Below are 21293 nucleotides of genomic sequence, written 5' to 3' on the forward strand. Positions count from 1 at the left end.
GTGGTTGACATTAGAAGATAATGATCCCTCCACTCCAACCCCATCAAAGGAATTGCCATCACTGGCTTAGACCTGCTCACAAAGATGAATGAGCAGTTGAGTAAAGAGGGACATGGCACACTGCACTGGATTGTCTTTGATTGTATTGATTACTATAATACCAGCGGGAAGGCCTTCATCCAGCAGTGGATTAATGAATGGATGACGTATTTATTTAATAATAATAATGATGGTGATGATGGGTGGGACAAACACCATTCCTCATGCACCACGAACGTACATTCACGGAGGATGCCAATGTATCGCCTTTCAAATACAACTTCAGTTGGTGCACGCTGCACATGCCTGATGATTGATAAACATCCCACGCCATGTGGAGACAGCTGACTTACATTCGGATCATATCGAGCTTGCGCATACACGCACGTTGAACATGCTTACACAATCGTCGGGCACGATCACACAAACGGTCATTTGTATTCGAACGAGGGCCATTTGGTGACTTCAGAAATAAGTGCCACATGTTGGTGAGTTAAAAAACTCTGGGCTCAATGATTGAGAATGAAGGTTAGGAGACTGCCAGCTATCAACCCAGAAAATTGCCTCAAATGTTTGGCCGTGTGTGCTGGATCATGGCCCTGCTCTATGTCCATATAAGACCAGAGAAACCTTAATCAGATTTATATATAATATGTTCATTGGATTAGCATGAAGATCGCTGTATAGTCCTTTATTTATGAGTGCTTTGACGTCAAAGCACAAATATTACATGAATGCGCTAATGCATTTCAAAAGGGCTACGATCCACTTAAATAATCATCATCAGTCTATGTTGGTATAATTAATTTAATCAGATCACAAGAGCACTTAAATTAAATCCCTTAAATTGCATTGATCATGAGTAGGGTAAAATTTATGAAGCTCAGTATTACGATACTGCCAAGCTGTTTATATTAAAAGTTTTTGCTTTAGGTTATTTCAATGAAATTTTTCTGATTGTACATTAATAGCAACATTCTGTAAAAGCATAAATTGAGCACGCGTGCAAATCCTAATTAGAAAGTTATGGCAAAAGTGAGATATTGTACAAGAGTAAATAACTTAACTAATGGTCACGTGACTATTTGCTACCATTACAGTTCGACACATTGGTACGATTCAGGGTTCACGTTTCGATTCAAGGATATATATGTTTTTATTATGAAACACTGTGGCGAATATTAGCACTTCTGGTGGCTGCAGGGGACCCTGCGAATCAATGACATGCAATCTCTACGGTGCATGCGAGACGCTCTTACGGACATCAACGTGATTTCATGCGTGTATTGTGAGCCTAAGGGGGTTAAATTTTAACTGTGGAGTTGATTCTTCACTGGATGCCTCCTCGTTGAGAGACGCTCTGGTAATATATGCATTGTCTTTGAAACTGATTCGCCTACACCAGAGAGAGCCTTCTTTAGGGCCTTGTGTCAGACCAGAGAACGCCAAAAGGCGAATAGCACAAAGACAATGCACTATGAGAGCATCTATAGCTTGGGGTGGGCAGCTACCAATTGGGACCTTTTTTTCCAGTATCAAAGTATGAATAAATAAGAATAGGTTTTAGCCTTTTGTCTGCATGTTCACCACACGTACATGTGATTAATGCAGACTTGGTTCCTTGAAAAAGGTTTCCATTTGGTGTTTGAACATCTTAACATCAATACTCTTTGGTTCTTTCGGTAAAGTCACGTAGATAGAAAAATAATAGATCACATCGACGTTTCAATCGCAACACGAGCAATCAGCTTTAGGTGGGACAACCGAAAGAACCAAAGAGTATGGATTCCTGCAGTCACGAAAGCTTTAAATCAAGATCTTAACACCTGTTTTATTTCCAGAAAGGATACATACTATTCTCATGTTTTCATATTTTGATACTGGGGTGCACGCAACCCCCTGGGGGGTGCGAGATGCCCTTTCTGGGGGTAGCGAGGCATGCCCAGATTTTTCTCAGACGGTAAATCGTCTAAAACACAAATTAAGCAAGGTCACGTAGGTTCAAGAACTTTGTTTCATCAAACCATATGCATTTTTTTACTTTACAGATTTTTTTAACGATTGACAAGCAAAGGGGTGCAAGGCATTAGTGATGGTTAAGAACCACTGCCTTAAACTAATAACATTACCTCTGAGAACCAAACATCGCACCTCGTGGCTTTGTCATTCCTCAAAGAGACTGGCACAGCCTATCAATCGCATCAGAACATCTTCAGGCTGATGCACACATCTCCTTCGTGAATGGAAAATTCAGAATCATCAGAATGTTAAGTTAGGCTGGAGGAGGAATCTGATGAGCGATGAAGCTCTTTTCCACATATGTCCAGTAGGGGTGGGTCAGCAAGTTACAACAAAAATAAAGCCACAAGCCACAGTGCAGCGATTGTGGCCATGAAACTCAAACTATGGGCCATATTGTAAGCCCATAGAGACACATAGAGATGCGTAAAGGTTCACAGAGATACACAGGGACCCATAGAGACACATAGAGACCCATACATATACATTGAGACCCACAGACATACATCGTGATACATTAAAGACAAGCTACAGGAGTGAAACACTGTAGCCTACGCTCCATCAATGGAGGAGGAACAGCAGCAAAACTACACGAACTTTCTCCTGAAGCCCCTCTCGTCATTGCCAGCAGACCTCGACATTCGCAATTCGCTCCTGAAAATATTGCTGCCATCATTCGCAAGAATATAATAGTTCCGGGTTCTTTCGGTAAAGTCACATAGAATGGAGATAAAATAATAAAAATAATAACAGAATTATTTATATTATTTTATCTCCATTCTACGTGACTTTACCGAAAGAACCCAGAAGATGAATGCCTGCAGTCACGAAAGCTTTAAATCGAAATATAATAGTTATGAGGTCAACTCGCATGCAGGTGCAAGGTGGATTGTTCCATTTCACAACTGTGAGGGATGACAGCTTGGGGAGGACTTCATCCAGCAGTGGATTGATCATGGCTTGCGATGATGATGATGATGACGACGATAAACAATCATACACTGAAATAACGTTGGTATTTATTTTGTGAGGGCTTTCCACGTAACAAGCGGTGCGGAGAAAGACTGCTCTTCATGGAATGTGCTAAAACCCACCATTTAGAGATTCAATTACAGGGACGAAAAGTCAGTGTAGTGTTGGCATCCTTATCACCGTAAATGCATTTTTAACAGTCCTATGGACAGAAGAGAGAAAAAAAAAAACTACTTCTCTACAAAAGTAAAAAAAAAAAATCCAAAAACGCTAAGTGAATAAATATCGAGTTTTGGTTGCTTAAATTAAGTCTACCTTGCTCGACCTTTCATTTCACAATTATTTTGCGATGGCGATGGTGATACTGCTGCCGGGAGACACATTGAAGAACACACTGGGGTGGCACTGGGACAGAAGTCGTGTGCTCTGCAGGAATCCTACCGTGAGAGTGCCCGTCCGGATGGCTTCAGACACTTCGCTGGTCCAGTAGATGGTCGAGCTGCAGATCACCACCTGCCCAGGCCAGTCCAGCACCCACTTCCTCCGTGGAACCTGCAGGCACAGGCACATTCAGTTGCAATATATTGTCATAGTAATAATGTTTACTTGTAACGCGCCGCCGAACAGAATTCGCTTCACTCTCGCAGAGAGACGACTCGGAAGCACGGGCAACCACAGCCAAGCAGGAAGGCAGCCACGCGGTGAGCCCACGCCAACAATTGCCAAAGTTCTGCGGTCCTCTGCTTATAAAGATGTTATCAACCAATTAATAAGCATTTACATGGAGGAAGAAACCGGAGCACCCAGAGAAAACCATGCAAGCGAGGGGGAAACACTCTATCCCATACAGAGAGAAGACCACATTTGTAATGTACCGCATTCTAGCGAGCCAGGGTACGGCTCCTCCTCGGCGCCCACGGGAAGGAAGTTTCGCAACATCTGTGTGCAATCCACTAACCCCCACCTACACAGTGCTGGTTTCCAGGGGTGTGTCACCATCAGCCATTGTCTATCCACTGCTAAATGAGGGCTTCCACTCCGTCGCCATCCCTCACAGTCCAGGGTGAGGGATGGCTTTCTCTCATGTGGCTGACACTCCGTTACCAGTCTCATCCATCGGCCATCATCCCATCTAGCAATCGCATCCTGCCCAAGCCCATTTACTTTCCTTAAATGTCAATTCAATGTCAAGGATTTGTGCTTGTTCCCTGATCCACGTGTCCCTTTGTTTATCACACATATGCTAAGCGTAATGGGATGGCTTTCTCTCATGCTAAGCGTAATGGGATGGCTTTCTCTCATGCTAAGTGTACAACTCCCCATACGTCTTTGTGTACTTTTCAGCTTTTGGTCCATTTTCTCAATTGCTTTGCCAGTGTCAATATTTCTCACATGATTAAAGTATGCATAAAAAGCCTCACGTCCCTTTATTATTTTGGTGTAATATCTCCAAACGACCGAGGAAGCACATCCATACATGAGTAGCCCTAAGGGGGAACTTTATCGTTCAAGCAACAGTAACACTTGCAGAGCACGGACACGATTGTGCACAACCAGCCTGTTCTTCTAGGCCCCTCCCCCCCCTCCCTCCCCCTTCCCTGTTTTCTCTGCCCTTCCCATATATACCCTCTCCTCTTTTGCAACCAATAGATTTTTCCCCCAATCCCCTATCTCCCTTTGCCCACCTCCCTTGCCAGCACTCCTCTCTCATTATTTATATGGGATGTGGTCCCTTGTCCTCTTCGTGACCCCCACACTCAATCTCAACCACGCGCGCCACCCCCCCCAACGAACTCTACACATGCATGCACAACCACCGACAAGTGACAACGAAAGCAAATGCACACAGCCAATTTTATTGCGCTGAAAAATCGCATATACAGTAAGATATTGGGCATTGATGTGGCCCAGCGGTAGCGCGTTCGCCGCTTGATGCAGAGGTCCATGGGTCAGATCGGGAATGCAGCTCTGCTTAATACTGTGCGCATATTAACCATAACATACACACCGGATGATTCACAGTGGACGTTAAAGATCGCATTACGTCATTCGAAAAGAGTAGGCCATTGTGTATCGGCACCATAGTCCACATTTTCCATATTTGAAAATGTACCCACAAAATAATCAATTGGAATTACTCATAGCAACATCACCCGTGATTGAGAAATAAACTGCAGTCTGTGCCTGTTACATAAAACGACCTTGTGATAGAGCCTTTCGCTATAATAATGGCGCCAACACCAAATGCACTGATTTGATTTGATCTCGACAGAATGTGGCCTAAGGACCATAAATGAATCATGAAGTGTAATGGAGCAATGCATCATGCCTAACCTGATTGTAGGCATTCACAGCCTCCTTGATGACGCTTCTGATGCTGCTCAGCATGATGGTTTCCACCTGAAGCAGCCACTTTTCTACCATCCCCTGTCATGTCCAAAATCAGAGAGTGACATCGGTGACAGCAGCAACCAATGCAGCCACCGAGACAAGTTCACGTGTATTTGTTCAACCAGCTAATGAACCCAAAGGGACCAGGAGGAGTCCCAATTACAAGAGTGACCTGGGTCACCAACATGACAAAAGTTTTAATAAACTATGCACAGAACAGCAATAGCGCTAAGCAATCAGAACAAAAACACAACTCAATTACTTGAGGAATGAAAACATGATTCAAGGTAAAATCTAAAGTTACACAGTAAGTTCCCCGCACCGAAAATCAGCTTGGGTAGTTCACCCCCAGATTGATCACAGCATAAACTACCAAACTTAGCCACGGAAACATCACCTCCCTCGCCTGGTAAGCAGGAGGTCATGTGTTCGATTCCGACACTGACGCCTGTATATTTGTAGTTTGCATATTCTCCCTTTGGTCATTTGGATAATTCTCCGGGTCCTCTTTGATTTAGCTATCCACATTTTTTTCTTTTTTTTTGTTCTCTCCGATTGATGAAGACCGCTTGTGTTGCAATCGAAAACGTCGTGGGTTTTCTGCTTTTATTTTTAATTTTATTTCTAATTTTATTTTCTATCTACGTGACTTTACCGAAGGAACCAAAGAATATGAATTCCTGCAGTCGCAAATGTTTTAAGTCGAAAAATGCGGGCAGAAGGACTGCATACCTTAGCTTTGGCCGGATATATCTTCTTGTTGAAGGGCACGGTCTCGCGTTCGGAGCTGATCATGCCTGTGATCTCCATGTCTTCGGTGAACTCCAGCTTCGCGATGCCCTCAAAGCACTTCTTGAGGTGTGGCTGCACTCGCATGGGATCCTTTGTCTCGGACAAGATCTCAAGAAGCTCATCGTTGGACAAGAAGAAGAACCTGGATGAGCGTTGCACAGATGGCGCGTCACAAGAGTTGACAACACTGCACCAACCACTGTTGATTCTACTCTAGCACATGGCAATATGTTCAGGGGCCAAATGCCAATGTCGCGGTCTGCATGCAACGAGAGGGCTTCAGGAGAAAGTTTGCTCAAGATACAATGTTTCTTCTCACACAACTACACAGTGACTCGTCGATTTATTAGAAATTGCTTTAAATTCAGAACATTAATTTGTCAAATTATATCCGCACTGGGGGAGGGAGACACAACTTTGAACAGCCTGCAAGGCATCGCATGGTAATCAAACAGCAATTTAAAAGTCTCACAGCTGAAAGTTGCAAAATTAAGCGAAAAAGACCAAAATGTATTATTCATGTAGTTATTGATGACTCGGCTGAGAACATTAAATCGTTGCAGTTGAGAAATTGGTCTAATCATAAGTTGGTTAGCCTCGATTCAAACCCAAGTTCTCAATGGTGCCAGCTCTTTTCTGTGACCACTGAGCTACCCGACCACCCCGCATTATTTAATATGTTTACCTTGGGAAGAAGAGGCGTTTCTTCTCCAGGTAGCTGTTGAGGCCCTTCTGGATGTCCTCCAGCAGCACGTTGGACTCCTGGAGGCGTTCTAGCATCCTGGGCTGACTGGTAGCCACAAGGACGCCAGTGTCCTTCAACTGTGGGTCACAATAATGTCGCACTGAATGCATGCATACATGTTGAACTTCTTCTGCACCGTACGTAGCCAATCGTGCTAATATATTTTGCTGTTTTTTCATGCATTTTCTGTTTTCACAGTCACATAGTAACTTTAAGATGTTTTTCTTGTTCGTGTTTTTTTTTTGTTGTGGTTGCACCCGATTCAAGAGCCGAATGGCTCACAGGGCTATACCAAAATAAATAAATAAAATTAATAATCGGAGGTACATATATACTTGGTCCGAGCTGATTGGCTACTCGACGACCGCTTGCCTGATTGGCTAAGAAACGAGGCGTTTGAACCTGATTGGACAGCCAATTCGAAATGGAGAAACACGCCGCATTAATAATGATACTTAGAGTTTGGCTTGAGAACCGTGCATCAGGGGTCGTGGAATTTTATGGAAAGATGGTGGGAGAGTCCTGGAACATTCGAGAAGGTCGGGAAAAAAAGTTTGAAAGGCCCAGGGATGGGTATCTCGGGTAGTCTTCTGAAACAAGCTCCCTATGTGCACATGGTGTGTTTTTTGCCTTTGATAAACGACAACTTCCAGCACCTGCTTCGTCTGCAACTCCTTTACATATGCACGGACTCGCGCTCACTGTAGCAATGTTCTTCATTGCAAGACCCGCGGGCCACTGGCGGCCCCTGGTGGCTTTTTGTCCAGCCCCCGACAATACACAAATGTGAAAACATCGTGCCATCAAACCCCAATGGTTTCAAATGTGTGGCGGCCCTCATTAATGATGTCTTATCGGCGAAAGTGGCACCGCCTCTAAAAATTCGTGAAAAACACTGCACTATAGGAATGAGAAAATGTCACCACTGGCCCAGGGCTGTAAAACACAAAAGATGAGCACCACCTCAATGCTCATTTGAGCAGGAAATCACTCCGGCTGTGGTGAGTGACCATGCAGTACACGATTGTGACCGTCTAGAACAGGGGTCGGCAAACTGTGGCTCGGGAGCCGCGTGCGGCTCTTTAAGGGCTGCTGCTTCGTGACGTCATTTATTAAGGACCCACCGTCTCTTGTATTCACCAAGTGCATTGAGGCCCTTGACATATTGTTTGCTTTTACTGAATTTGGAAAAAAATGCCTCTTCTTGTTGTTTTAGCCTCGGGTATATAACTACACCACTCTGCTTGCTGTAAAGGACTAGAGTAAATGCAATTACAATACGTATTTCTTAATTTTTTATTTATTTTCTCTGTGATGATCATTTTCTTACGTGAATTTTTTCCTCGTTATTTACGTATACATTTTCTTCATTTTGGATTTGCTAAGTAGTGGGGTTTTGTTTTTTGTATCATCCGTGTGAGGGACGGGCTAATTGATGCGTGGCATTATGGGATGCATTTGCATGAATGAGGCTCTACGAAATGAAATTACATTATTACTGTTAACAACACAAGACCGACGTCCCAGGGGAAAGTCTCACGGCGCAAGTCATGATGTCTCGCCAGTTGGCGTCGACGATGCCAAACTTCCGTCCCTCTTCTGGCATCTGAGCGATAATGTCCTCGGAGCTGAAGATGGGCTCGAGGTAGAGCCACGTGGCCTGGCACTTGAGCCAGTTGTCCAGGATGCTCTGCATGAGCACCAGCTTCTCCTCCCAATGCTGTTCAGATCGACATGCAATGCGAGGCACGGTTTCATCAAACTGCCACCGGCACACGCGCACTGCCACTGGATATACATGCGATGGTTGGAAATATGACGACAACAATGTGAACTGAGTTGTTTACCCAAGGCAAGCCTCACTGAGGCTCCAGAATCTTTCAAAATGTTCCAGTTTGGGAAGTGTGGGCAATTCCTTCTCCTGAATATTTTTGCAAGTAGGGGGAAAGCGGACAAACCCGATGGGTATGCGGGAATCACACCGTCCCGTCTTTCTGCGTGCCTATGTCTCCTTGTCTGTCTCTGTCTTGTTCTCTCTATCTTTCTTTATCCCTCTGCCTCTCCCTTTGTGAGTCTATCAGCTCTCTCTTTGTCGCATTGTCTTTGTCACTATCTATCTCTATCCCCTCCTCAGTGTGTCTCTGCATTTCCCTCTATCTCCGTCGCTCTTGTTTCTCTCTCTATTTTCCTGGCTCTGTGTGTCCGTCGTTGTCTCGTTCTTCGTCTCTTTCTGTCCGTCTCTGTCTCGTCTCTCTCGGCTTCCCTCCAGTACGCTGTGCACATGGAGGGAGTTGCTGCTGCCACGTGACTATAGGATTCCACAGTGTTCAAAAGATTTCGCTGAAGTTTTCTTTAACGGCCTTGATTCGGCTGAACATAAATACCCGAAAAGAAGCCAAAATTCACAGGCGAATCAAACATTCGGAACATCCCGTACGTTTCACTCAAATTTTTAAGCCGAGGCCAAGTCGGCGGCACAAATACCTGACACTCCGTCTCGATTGCTTTTATGAAGGGGGACCCTCGCATGGTCTGTGTCTTGATGATATGATCGTCCATGAGCACTTGAATATCATCCACAGCCGACAGAATGCTCAGCCCCTGTAAGAAGACGCAACACAACATACGTATCCACGAATATGTATATCTCAACAATTTTTAATTTCAACAAAACGTATGTATGCATGTTGAACTTCTTTCGCAATTCTAGATTTGAAGCTTTCGTGACTGCAAGGATCCATACTCTTTGGTTCTATTCGGTAAAGTCACGTAAAAACAACAAAAAAACTTCACGACGTTTCGGCTACAACACAAGTGGCCTTCATCAGGTGAAGGGACCAGACTGTCTAGAGGACAGCGCTGGAGTTAACACAGCCAAGCTCAGACCGCGACCTTTAAGCTGTGTGAGAGGAAGCAGAGCGCCTTGACAAAGGAATTAGCATAAAAAATAGCATTTAATTGGCGGGCTCAGCAGCCAGCTATGCTAATTGGAGGTGTAGGGAAGGACAACAAACTAAACACAAAAAGCAGTTCTAAAGAAATTAGTTTTCAATCTAGATTTAAAAGTGCATAGCTCCAGTGGCTTCCTAGTAATACGAGAGTAAGTGCAGACTGCCCGTGTCAAAAAACAATCAACTAACATCACCAGTAGGCCGTTTCGCCTATTGTCATTCCAACATCATTTTTCTCACGAACACTTTGCGGAAATGCAAATGTTTTGGCTATATGGACAGACTGGTCTCCCACTTATGAGAATGTAGAATTTCTGCCACTGGTATAGGGCCATGAATATGATCACTGCCAAATTCTCAACTGAGCAAGGAGAAGTTTATACTTCATATTTCCTGATCAATTTTCTTCCATCTTATACATCCAGTACTTTAATCTTAATGTTTTATGACATGCCATCGTGACATCAGAGTTATCAAGAATTATTAAATATATGGATAGTGCAAAAAAACTATAATATATCAACCCAGTCCAGAAACGTGCAAATTAAAAAAGTATCAGTGACAATCACAAATTGTGTGGTGTCGGTAAAAAAAGGTCGTGTTTAAGCAATTTTAATAATTGGATGCAACTCGGTGTATCTAATGCAGCGTTCTTGGGTAAACGTCATGAGCAGAGCTAAACAGAAGGGCATGATCACCAACATCTTTAAGAAAAGACACAAGGCATATAGCGAGAGGGGGGGTATGTGCATCAATGCAAACTCAATAACTCTAGGAATAGGTTTTACCCTTTTAACTGGCACAAAAACTGCCACCTTTATTCAAGGCATCATGTTTGCAATAACCACAACACAAGCAGTCAAAATGCAAAAAGAGACAACTCTGATAATAATATGCACTGCCCTTGAATTTGATTGGTCCACACCCGAGACGGCTTTTCTTAGAGCCTCGTCTCCACTGGTGTTGGACCAGAAGATGCCAAAAGGCGTACAACTCAAAAACAGCGCACTATCAGAGTATTGAGGGCTCGGGGTGAGCATTTACATTATGAGACCTCCTTTGCCAGTATCAAGATATAGGAATAGGTTTTACCCTTTTAACTGGCACAAAAACTGACACCTTTATTCAAGGCATCATGTTTGCAATAACCACAACACAAGCAGTCAAAATGCAAACGAAAAAGACAACTCTGATAATAATATGCACTGTCCTTGAATTTGATTGTGAGTGAGACATCCCTTCATCACCGGCAGGTAATATTAGCTCCTGACGGAGGCGAGCCATGCGGTCATGCGGAGAACGAGCGCGTGAATGAACTGCATGGTGCTCACGGTGTCCCTGTAGCTCGTGAAATTGAAGCTCGTTTCTTGCCACTCTGACTTCATCTTGCCCAGAGCCTTCTCCAGGGAATACTCCTTGCTGGCTGCCGCGCCAATCTCCTCCATCCTACAGAGAATAACAAAACAAAAATTTACATGCAATATAAAAATACAAAAACTAATATCACGGAATTAGTCATAGTTTCTTATTGATATATTTTGTTATTAATATTGCATGGTGAATCTCAGAGAACACGTCCTACCAGAGGACAACCCAGAAACATTGACACCATGGAATTATCCTGGTTCATCGGTTGTTGTAAAGGCCTCTTCATCTCCTTGTTCTTCAGGTCCTGGTCGTCTGCTCAGCAGCAACGATCGGTCTAAACGATGTCCCTCGGTCGGGATGTCTGCCACCTACCAGTTTCATGGCTGCGTTCATCGGCAATTTCCCACGTTCTACATTTTCATGTTAATGCCTTTATTTTTTGAAACCAAATTATGGAAAAAACATCTTCTGGGTGTGTAAATCACGTGGGTGTAAGTTTGACTTCCTTGCCTGACTCCTAATCCGATGTGCATTTTGCCACTTTCAGGAAATGACTGAAGAACTTGATAAATAAGGAGACACAGTCAATGCACGATAAATATGACCACAACAAAAGCCATGTAGGCGGCAGCCGACGACGAACACTACCCAGTGTCTCATTCAACGCAGACGTAAATTATGACAATTATTACACTTGTTTACCCAGGAAAGCCTCATTGAGTCTCATGACTCTCTCTCAGCAGGATCCTGCCAACTTTTTTTACAGTTGGGGGTGATGATTGCTGAGTATATTAAAATTATTAGCACGGTTGTCTATGTACGGCGCGAAAAGAAGTTCAACATACATACGTACAATTAAGCAAATTTGCACCATGATTTCGACACAATGGCGTACTCTTGCGAATGACATCGCAGCATCTTTTTTTTGTAATGTCTTTTTTTTAGATATACGTTGACAAAGAACCCAGTACATGGCACAAACCACAACAAAAGGGGAAAGGGGGTGGTACAGAAATTTGGCGGCCCGAAGCACCAACTCAATGCTCCTGGGTTGTGGGAAGGGGTGAAAGTTGGGCTCTCGTCGCAGCATCTTTAACGTCTACTCTGAAGCAGACGGCACGTATTCTTACGGTTAATACACCCGTAATATAAAACCAGGGCAGCCGTGAGGTCAAGCTTATATAGGGGTGCAACAATTCTCCCCCCATGGATGGGCAATTCGATGAATTGTCACAAATTCAGGGTAACGATTTAAATCAGAAATTGACTATGCATTTTTACCTTGTGGTGAATGTAGCGACCTCTAGATGCTGCAGACGTCACGTGAACTGACTGTATACACCATATATATAAACGAAGCAAAAAGCATTCTTATAGAGGCGATTTGAGGCATGAAACATCACCTTGATAAACAATTTTAACATTTGCGAGGGAAGCAGTGGCCTCTACATCTGTACTTTGACCTCTCGCCAGCGAGCCTTCAAGGCTACATATGGCCTCAAAGTGCACCTAGCCAGGCACAAGAACTGTGTCGTGATATGTCGCCGCTACGTAGTGGCGAATGGCAGTCGTTGCTGTTGTTGTACGAGGGAGCGTTTTGTGGGGTTTACTTGTCGATGTATTTGGACAGTCCGTATTCCAACATGTTGGCAAGGGAGGTGTCCTCTCCGGGCTTCAGGTCGTATCCCACCAGTTCGCTGATCTGTCACAGGAAAAAAATAATGGTAAATTATATTATCAACAACAGCCGAAAGTCTTATTTATCCAAAATAATGTAGGCAACAAAATAAAAAAATAAAACACTGTGGGTACATATATAAGCTGCATGGATAGATAGACTACATTCATGGAAAATAATAATGATTGGATACATTTATACAAGAATAAGTCAAGCCAGAATTGATTTTCTCATAATCCAGCGAATGTTCTAAAGGTGATGCAGGTGAAAGGCTGGATTATGCTTAGTAGCCTGAAATGACATGTGACAAACAACAGGACAGACAAGCAGACAAACAGATTGATGTAATCAGATAATTCTAGATATTTTGCTTGTTTTACTAGAGAAGACCTCAGTGCATCCCATTACTCTCTTTCAGGAAGGTTCTGCCAAGTTTTCGTGGAAGGGGGAAAATTATTGCTCTTTCGATTCCTATTGAGTCAATTTGTCGATAAAATTTTTTCAAATGTTGTAAATTTGAACCGTGACGTACTCCCATGTCAAAACCAAACACAAGAGATTTCCGTAATAACTTAACGTAATAATAATTTATACGTCAAAAGCGCCTTTCACCCGGAGGTCATAAGATGCTGTACTGAGAAAAAAAAACCCAATTAAACCGAGCAAGCTCCTAACCATCAAACCAACTCCCAAAATGAAATTACTAAATAAATACAAAGAGCAGTTAAAATAATGATGATGCTCGCTAGCACTTTAAACGTACGAAAGCAGGGGGGAGCCTTTTCCTTACCAAGGGCCGGACATAACTTTCAGACACCTTTGGCGGGCAACCACCCATTGGCACACAGCTAAGTGACTGGTGTCACCGCACGCACGAGGCTCCCCGCAATGGGCGTCCTTGTGCGGGCCGGTTCAAAGCTCGTACGGAATGGAAGTCGCCGGCCGCAGCATTATCCAACGCCCGTGCGTGACACCGTCGACCCCCCATCGCCGTCTACGGGCCAACTCGTCCTGTGAACACTGCTGCCCTGACCTGGTCCCAGTGGCGATCCTTCATGCCCGGGTTGCAGATGGTGCTCAGGATGGGCAGGTGAGGCTTGAACTTGTCTATGCGAGACTTGACGGCGTCGGCGATGCGCCGAGGGCCCGGCAGGTCCGCAAAGGTCTTGGTGAGCTTGTACATGTTCCTCCACATGGTGCCCACCTCGTCCACAAGCTCCTCCGCATTCAAGCCCTGGAAGGACCCTGCCGAGTTCAGGGGGAGCAACGGCTTCAATTTTACGGGCGGCTGAGAGGCTGAGCGGTTATTGACTGGCCATAATCGGGGTGAAGACGTGCAAGGTTTTCGGCGGCTCAGACACCGTAACCGCACCATTATGATGTGCGCCAGTGTTATCAAAGATCCTGCACTCTCGTGTCGATGTTCAAGAGCCTGTGATATGAGTCTCAAGTGTAGACCTTTGAACTGCATAGATTTTCGCCGGTCGTGCTCTACAACCCTCCGTGGGCGCCGCGTTGGTGACATGTTGTCTCCCTCACCTGGTGAGCAGGAGGTCGTGGGTTCTATCACTACCCTGGCGCCTGTATGTTTGGAGTTTGCGTGCTTTCGCTCCCCCCGTGGTCACGTACGTGTTTCTCCGGGTCCTCCACATTTGTAAACATGTGTTTAGATTACTGGGCTGCTACTATAAATTCCCACTCACATGTGTGGCCAGGCAGCCTCTGAAAAAAAGCTAATAGCTCAGTGGGCTTTACCCGGTAAAAATGAATTGTTTAGTTCGTTTAGATGTGTTTTTGTGTTGTACTACCACGTGTCGCCCATCATAGAAATGAAGGAGCATGGAACAAGCTCCCACAGCGTGCGAGAGAAACGACGAACGCGAGGTACAACCTGTACATTGTTACCGTGCATCCAGACGTCAGACTTGAGGTGGAAGTTGAGGGCGGTGGTCCAGAGCTGATCATAGGGCTGCTTGTTTGCCATGGTGGCCTGAAGAATGGGGAACTGACTTGCCTCCCACTCCAGCAGCTCTTCTTCCTTGTTAATGGCCTGAGGAGGAGAGCACACGGTGAGCCCTCATTATACTGGAACCCCAAGGTGCCACCACCTCTCATGGCCCTGCGATGCCACACTCTTCCTTGCTCCTGCACATGAACCGATCTCATGGCTCCATCTCTACAGAGTGGACATCCAACCGCTTGGATGCCCTATCTCCTTTGGCCACCCATTGTCACCAGTCTTGTCCATTTTTGATATTATCCATTCGAGTGACGTGTCCTGCCCAAGGCTAAGCCACCTCGAGCACCTGCACATCCGATTAGCAAGGTTGGCTACGTACGGTGCGAAAGAAGTTCAACATACATACACATGGTGAGCCCTACTCTTTGGTTCTTTCGGTAAAGTCACGTAGGTATATTTAATTTATTTTGTTTTATACCTACGTGACTTTACCAAAAGAACCAAAGAGTATGGATCCCTGCAGTCACGAAAACTTCAAATCTAGAATGGTGAGCCCTCATTACGCTGAAACCAAGCCACAAGAACACGTATTTAGTATCATCATCGTCGGCCATGGTCAATCCACTGCTGGATGAAGGCCTCCTCAAGGTGCCACCACCGTTCACAATCCTGAGATATAGTAATCCACATATAACACCCGCACCTCCGGTTAGCATGGCTGACTATATACGGTGCGATAGAAGTTCAACTTTGCGCTCATACACAAACTGGTTTCATCGCTCCGTCTCCCCGGCGGACGTACTTGCCAACGCGCTGCATTCCTCGGTCGACCAATCTAATAAGGAGGTATTTAACAAAACAGCCACTACGGGTTTACCCTCGTTATAAGTAAATTGCACCGAAGAGATGCTCATTGGCAGGCAATGTCACAATGTCACGATCATTTTTAATGCCATTTGTCTGGGTAATGAAGTTTGTAAAAAAAAACATTAAAAGGTTAGGTCGCTTTCTAAAGTACACGTTGAATAGAATTAAATGTTATTAGCAATCCCAATGGGTAGGGTCACTCAAGTCCAAGCGTTGCCATGCTCTAATTAACCATTCGGCAGTGGTTATACTGGGCCAAAATAAGTAATTAGAATTCATTGCTGCGCAGACTGGTCTGTAATAGAACCACCACAGATGACTTGCATGCAGTGTGACTTACTTGATTGACCATAACAGGATGATGGGGATGTGTTGACCACAGGATGGGATTTCAACTTGTAACCTTACAATTGGAGGGTCAATATACGCCGCTCAGCAGCAGCTGCATCACTTGCCGCTGATGTGAGCCATGGCCAGGAATTAAAACTCGGGTTGCAAGGTTCATAGCGTAAGTGTGCAAACCATTGCACACATCATTAACAATAAATATCCCACAAGGATTCAAATAAAAAGGTAACGCTTCACGTGAGAAATGAAAATTTAATTTCCGCAAATTGTATGAAATCCCTTTCATCATGTAAGCAGTAATGATGGCTATAAAATGGCCAATAAGCAAAAAAACTATTAAAATAAATTCAGTTATTCCTAATAAAGGTTTTTGGATTAGGTCGCGTAAGTATAAATGTGTCGCAACCCTCCAACACCCGACACGGCCAATCAGTAAAAAATGTGTCACGTTAATAAAACGCCAATTAGTTACTTCTTCAGCCCACCGGTGTGTAAAGAAGAGTGAATCCACAACATTTAGAATTTTTGTACGACGTTTCGCTGGTAATTACATCCAGCATCTTCGGGCAATTTGCCAGAATAGTGAAGCCATCCACTGGCGTTCCTCAAAATGTGCAGAGATTCAAAGGTAATACCAAAACGCAGTTAAAATAACACATCACGTAAAGTCTGTTAAAGCTAACCAAATACTACACAAAGCTAGCGAATTATTATTGCTAGAGAGAATACAGCACAACAGGAGTGAATTATCTCAAATTTCTGAGTCTCTGAAGCACTTGCATATCAGAAATAGTGTATCCATACATTATTGGAATATAATCGATACTACAACACAACAATCGGCTGATAATGTATTTAATCTAACTAAAACTAAGCAAATTAAGAAATTCTCCAGACTACATAACAAACAAGTCCCAAATAATAACGAACAATTTTAAAACAAATTGTAATGAACTTAACTAACACTGATTTAACCAGCGACATGATTTCCATCTTTCTAAAGGCCTTAACTTTGCCGTTGCCCCACGCACGATTCCAGTAGATGAGATAATTGCAGAGGTGGAATCAGCGATAATACATCTTACACATAATGAGGCAGAGAAGACTAGACACAAGGTTGCCAAAATAATTGAGAATAGCAAAGTACCAAAAATAAATATTAGCAATGGCGAAGCAAAAGCCTTAAGAGAGCTTCGATTAACTAAAGATATTCAAATTCTGGCAGCTGATAAAGGCCGCGCTACTGTAGTGATGTCACAAGCAGATATGATAATAAAATAAAAGATTTACTAGAGGAAAATACCTAAATTAAAATTAAACGAGATCCAACTCATCCTTTAGAACGCAAGACTACTGCAATCATTGCAAATTCATGAATCCCCAAGACTGAGCAATGCCAAATTAAGCCAAGGGACTCAAAACCACCTAGACTGTATGGGCTACCAAAGACTTTCCCATTACGAACCATAGTAAGTACAATTGGCTCTGCCACATATAAACTAGCAAAATATATAACTAAACAAATACAGCCCTACATCGGTAGGACATCTTAATTTATAAGAAATTCAGAACATCTTGTGAATGTGATTCAAAATATAAAACGTAACCCTAATGATATTCTGGTGAGTTTTGATGTGATTTCTATATTCACTAAGGTTCCAGTTAACGAGTCACTTAAATTACTTGATACACTAGTAAAGAAGACAGGTTTACCAGAAGATATTCCAAAACGAGATGACCATTGTCTAAATAACTTGTTTATTATGGAGAGGAGATTTCTTTAAACAAAAGGAAGGAGCAGGAATGGGTTCTCCTTTATCTCCTGCTACAACGAATCTGTACATGGAAAACTTGCTTCAAGCACATTAAAACCATCTTTTTGGTTTAGATATGTCGATGACACTTTGGTTGTCAGGCCACATGGTAAAGATACACTTAATGAATTTTTAAATAATCTCAATTCACAAAACCCGGCCATCCAGTTCACCATGGAAATGGAGGTGAATAACACACTCCCTTTCTTAGATATTTTGCTTTGATGCGGCCTAAATGGTAAAATAACACACGCAGCGTTTACCGAAAGGGAACACACACTGATACCTATCTGAATGCAGATTCGCATCATCACCCAGCACAGAAATCCTCTCATCAAGACACTCATACATCGGGCAAAAACCGTGTCAGATGGTGAAAGTCTAAAGAGAGAGATTAAACATGTTAAGAAGCACTACGACTGAATGTCTACAATAATGCTCAAATTAACAGAGCATTGAATGCCAAACCAAGACCAAACAACAATAATGCTGAAAGTGATCAGATTAACAAAACAATTAAAATACCATATATCTCAGGAAAAACTGACAAATTATTCCTTGTTTTGCAAAAGCAAAACATGAAAGTAAGATTTGATACAGTACACAAAATTCAAAAACTAGTGTCTTGTACTAAAGATGAATTACCTAAATTATCAACAGAAGGTGTATATCGGATCAATTGCTTATGCGGTAAATGCTATATTGGACAGACGGAACGTAACATTAGCGTAAGACTAAAATAACACCAAAGGAACATTAAATTATCTCAAACACAACTGTCAGCAGTGGCAGAACATGCTTGCCAACAAGAACACACAATTGATTTTGATAACATTGAAGTGTTATAAAAAAACTAATTATTACTAGCCAAAACTAATGAGAGAATCCATCCAAATTGAGAAAAATACAAAGAATTTTAGCCGCTCTGATAGCTACAGACTTAGCGCAGCCTGGAAGCGTATTACTAAGTAATACACAATACATATTACAATTCCTTATAGTGGAATCACATACTAATTAACTGATTACTAATCTATTATATAATTACAATACCCCCCTACCTCCGCCTCTGATCTCGAAACCTGATGGGGTTCAATGATGATGTCATCCTGCACTATTTAAGACCGGAAGCAGGTGGATGGCTTCACTATTCTGGCAAATCGCCCAAAGATGCTGGATGTAATTACCAGCGAAACGTCGTACTCAAATTCTAAATGTTGTGGATTCACTTTTATTCACACACCGGTGGGCTGAAGAAGAAACTAATTGGTGTTTTGTTAACGTGACACATTTTTTTACTGATTGGCCATGTCGGGTGGTGGAGGTTTGCGACTCATTTATACTTACGCGACCTCACCCAAAAACCTTCATTAAAAATTAATTCAACTTATAACGTGCAGAGTACTTTCTCACTCTTAAACAGAGAGAATGACTCAGAAGTGCGAGGAACCACACACAAGCAGGAAGGCAGCCACGCGGTGAGCCGGCACCAATAATTGCCCAAGCTCTGCGGTCCTCTATATGTTAAGGCGTTATCAGACAATTAACGAGTGTTTACATGTGGGAGGAAACCGGAGCACTTGGAAAAAAAAAACCCACACGTGCGAGGGGGAAACACTCTATCCCATACAGACGGAACGGATGGAATCCACATATTTGCTGTACCACATTCTCCTGGCGAGTCAGGGCATAAGCGCCTCTTCGACGCCTACAGTTAGGGAGTTTCACAGCATTTGTTGGGTCATCCAACAAACCCTCGCCTCCACAGTGCTGGATCACCGGTGTGCCTAGCCATCACCGACGAAACAATTTATTTGCGTTCCCGTGTCAAGCCGTTACCGCCAGCTCTTCAGCGGCAGCGTCCAGGTGGGCCGCGAGCTCGCCGAGCTTCTCCACATTATTCTTCATCTCCTCCAGGTTCATGTTCTCGCGTTTCTTGAAGGCGTCCACCTCCTTGCTGTAGAGGTGCAGCTTCTTCTCAAACTCTCGGACCCTGCCGGGAGACACGGTGAAAGGTTTCGTGGGCAGGGGGGGGGGCGGGGGGAGCGTGGACGGAGATGAGATTTTACAATGGCGCCCCCCCCAGCACGTTTCACTCCGCAACCGACACATTTCTACAAAAGGCAATGAGGCCTCCATAGAGAATCAGAATCTTTATTTATACTGGTGGAATCTGATGAGCTATGAAGTCCAATAAGGGCGAGTAAGAAAGTTACAAACAACAACCAATACAAAAACTCAATAGGAGTGCAACGTAAAGGTAAGGTAAGCAAATCACTAAAATTATTTTTAAAAAAACCTATTTTTATTTTACCAAGTAAAGCCTACTCAGCTATTATTTAACTGAATTGCATTCATTATCATTATTTTATGTTTACGGAATTAATGTACTCCTGTATAGTGATGTTTTATTTACTGTATGTTTTTCGACTTTAGAACCAGTTATGAAATTGTGGACTAAACTAAACTTTTTATTTTAATAAGGTAAGGCCCACTGAGCCATATGGCTCTATTCAGAAGCAACCTGGCCACAAATGAAAGCTCAACCAAGTGGCTTATCATGTGGCCATATAAAGCAGCCAAATACTACTAAACGCAAGGGCTGTAAATTATTATCATAATTATTATTATTATCGTTGTTGTTGCCGTCATCACACAAGGCAGCGGATCGTCCCTTACTTTGCGCGGAGCTCGTTCTCGGCCTGCTCGCGTCGCGTCTGCAGTCGGGTGACGCTCGCCTCGAACACGGAGCGGATGTGGTCGGGCCAGTGGAACACCTGGCCATTCAGCTTGATATCCTCGGCTGTTGCACGACGGGAAGGAACCATTGTCATTCATATCCATTCATTCATCGCCCCCCTCCCACTTCTCTCAAGAAGGGCTCACAAAGCGATGCCATCACATCTACCCCGTCTATTTGAGGAACGACACAGGAGGATTTCTCCACAAATCTGGCTGTCGCCTGATGAAGCTAGTTGCAATTACTGGGGAAACGTCGAACTCAGATTGTAAACGTTGTGGCTTTGCTCTCCGACACACCGGAGTGCTGTACTAATAATGGAGTGCTGTACTAATAATGGATTGGCACATTCCGTTTACGTAACAAACCCCGTTACTAATTGGCTGTGTTTGCGTTGTGGTGGGTTTAACGACACACTTATATATTTACGTGATCTAAGCCAAAAAAAAAAAACCTGTATTATGGGAAGGAACTGTCACACGCAGCCGAGAGCACGCCTCAATCGAAACGCCGTCATCATAAATTCACCGCCCACCCCTTTTCCAAGTATAGCTTTGCAATAGGCTGATGTTCCAGCCTGCTGGCTCATTTGTGGAGCTCAAAGCATGC

At 43.6% G+C, this 21293-nt stretch overlaps 1 protein-coding gene across 1 annotated transcript in view; it reads right to left on the bottom strand.

Annotated features, from left to right (window-relative positions):
• DNAH3 (dynein axonemal heavy chain 3) overlaps window positions 1–21293 on the bottom strand; it is a 129670-nt gene that overhangs the window by 80564 nt on the left and 27813 nt on the right. Inside the window, exons 15-26 of the mRNA XM_032967309.2 lie at window positions 20624–20747; window positions 19784–19937; window positions 14861–15005; window positions 13989–14200; window positions 12888–12979; window positions 11241–11355; window positions 9443–9559; window positions 8499–8678; window positions 6899–7035; window positions 6154–6355; window positions 5365–5457; window positions 3472–3582 (exon numbers count right to left, since the gene is read on the bottom strand). Of these exons, the coding sequence (XP_032823200.2) occupies window positions 3472–3582; window positions 5365–5457; window positions 6154–6355; window positions 6899–7035; window positions 8499–8678; window positions 9443–9559; window positions 11241–11355; window positions 12888–12979; window positions 13989–14200; window positions 14861–15005; window positions 19784–19937; window positions 20624–20747 (1682 nt within the window). The remainder of the gene's footprint in view (window positions 1–3471; window positions 3583–5364; window positions 5458–6153; window positions 6356–6898; window positions 7036–8498; window positions 8679–9442; window positions 9560–11240; window positions 11356–12887; window positions 12980–13988; window positions 14201–14860; window positions 15006–19783; window positions 19938–20623; window positions 20748–21293) is intronic.

Source organism: Petromyzon marinus, chromosome 37 (assembly GCF_048934315.1).
Source record: "Petromyzon marinus isolate PM22_M1 ecotype Great Lakes invasive population chromosome 37, UKy_Petmar_22M1.pri1.0, whole genome shotgun sequence".
NCBI lineage: Eukaryota > Metazoa > Chordata > Hyperoartia > Petromyzontiformes > Petromyzontidae > Petromyzon > Petromyzon marinus.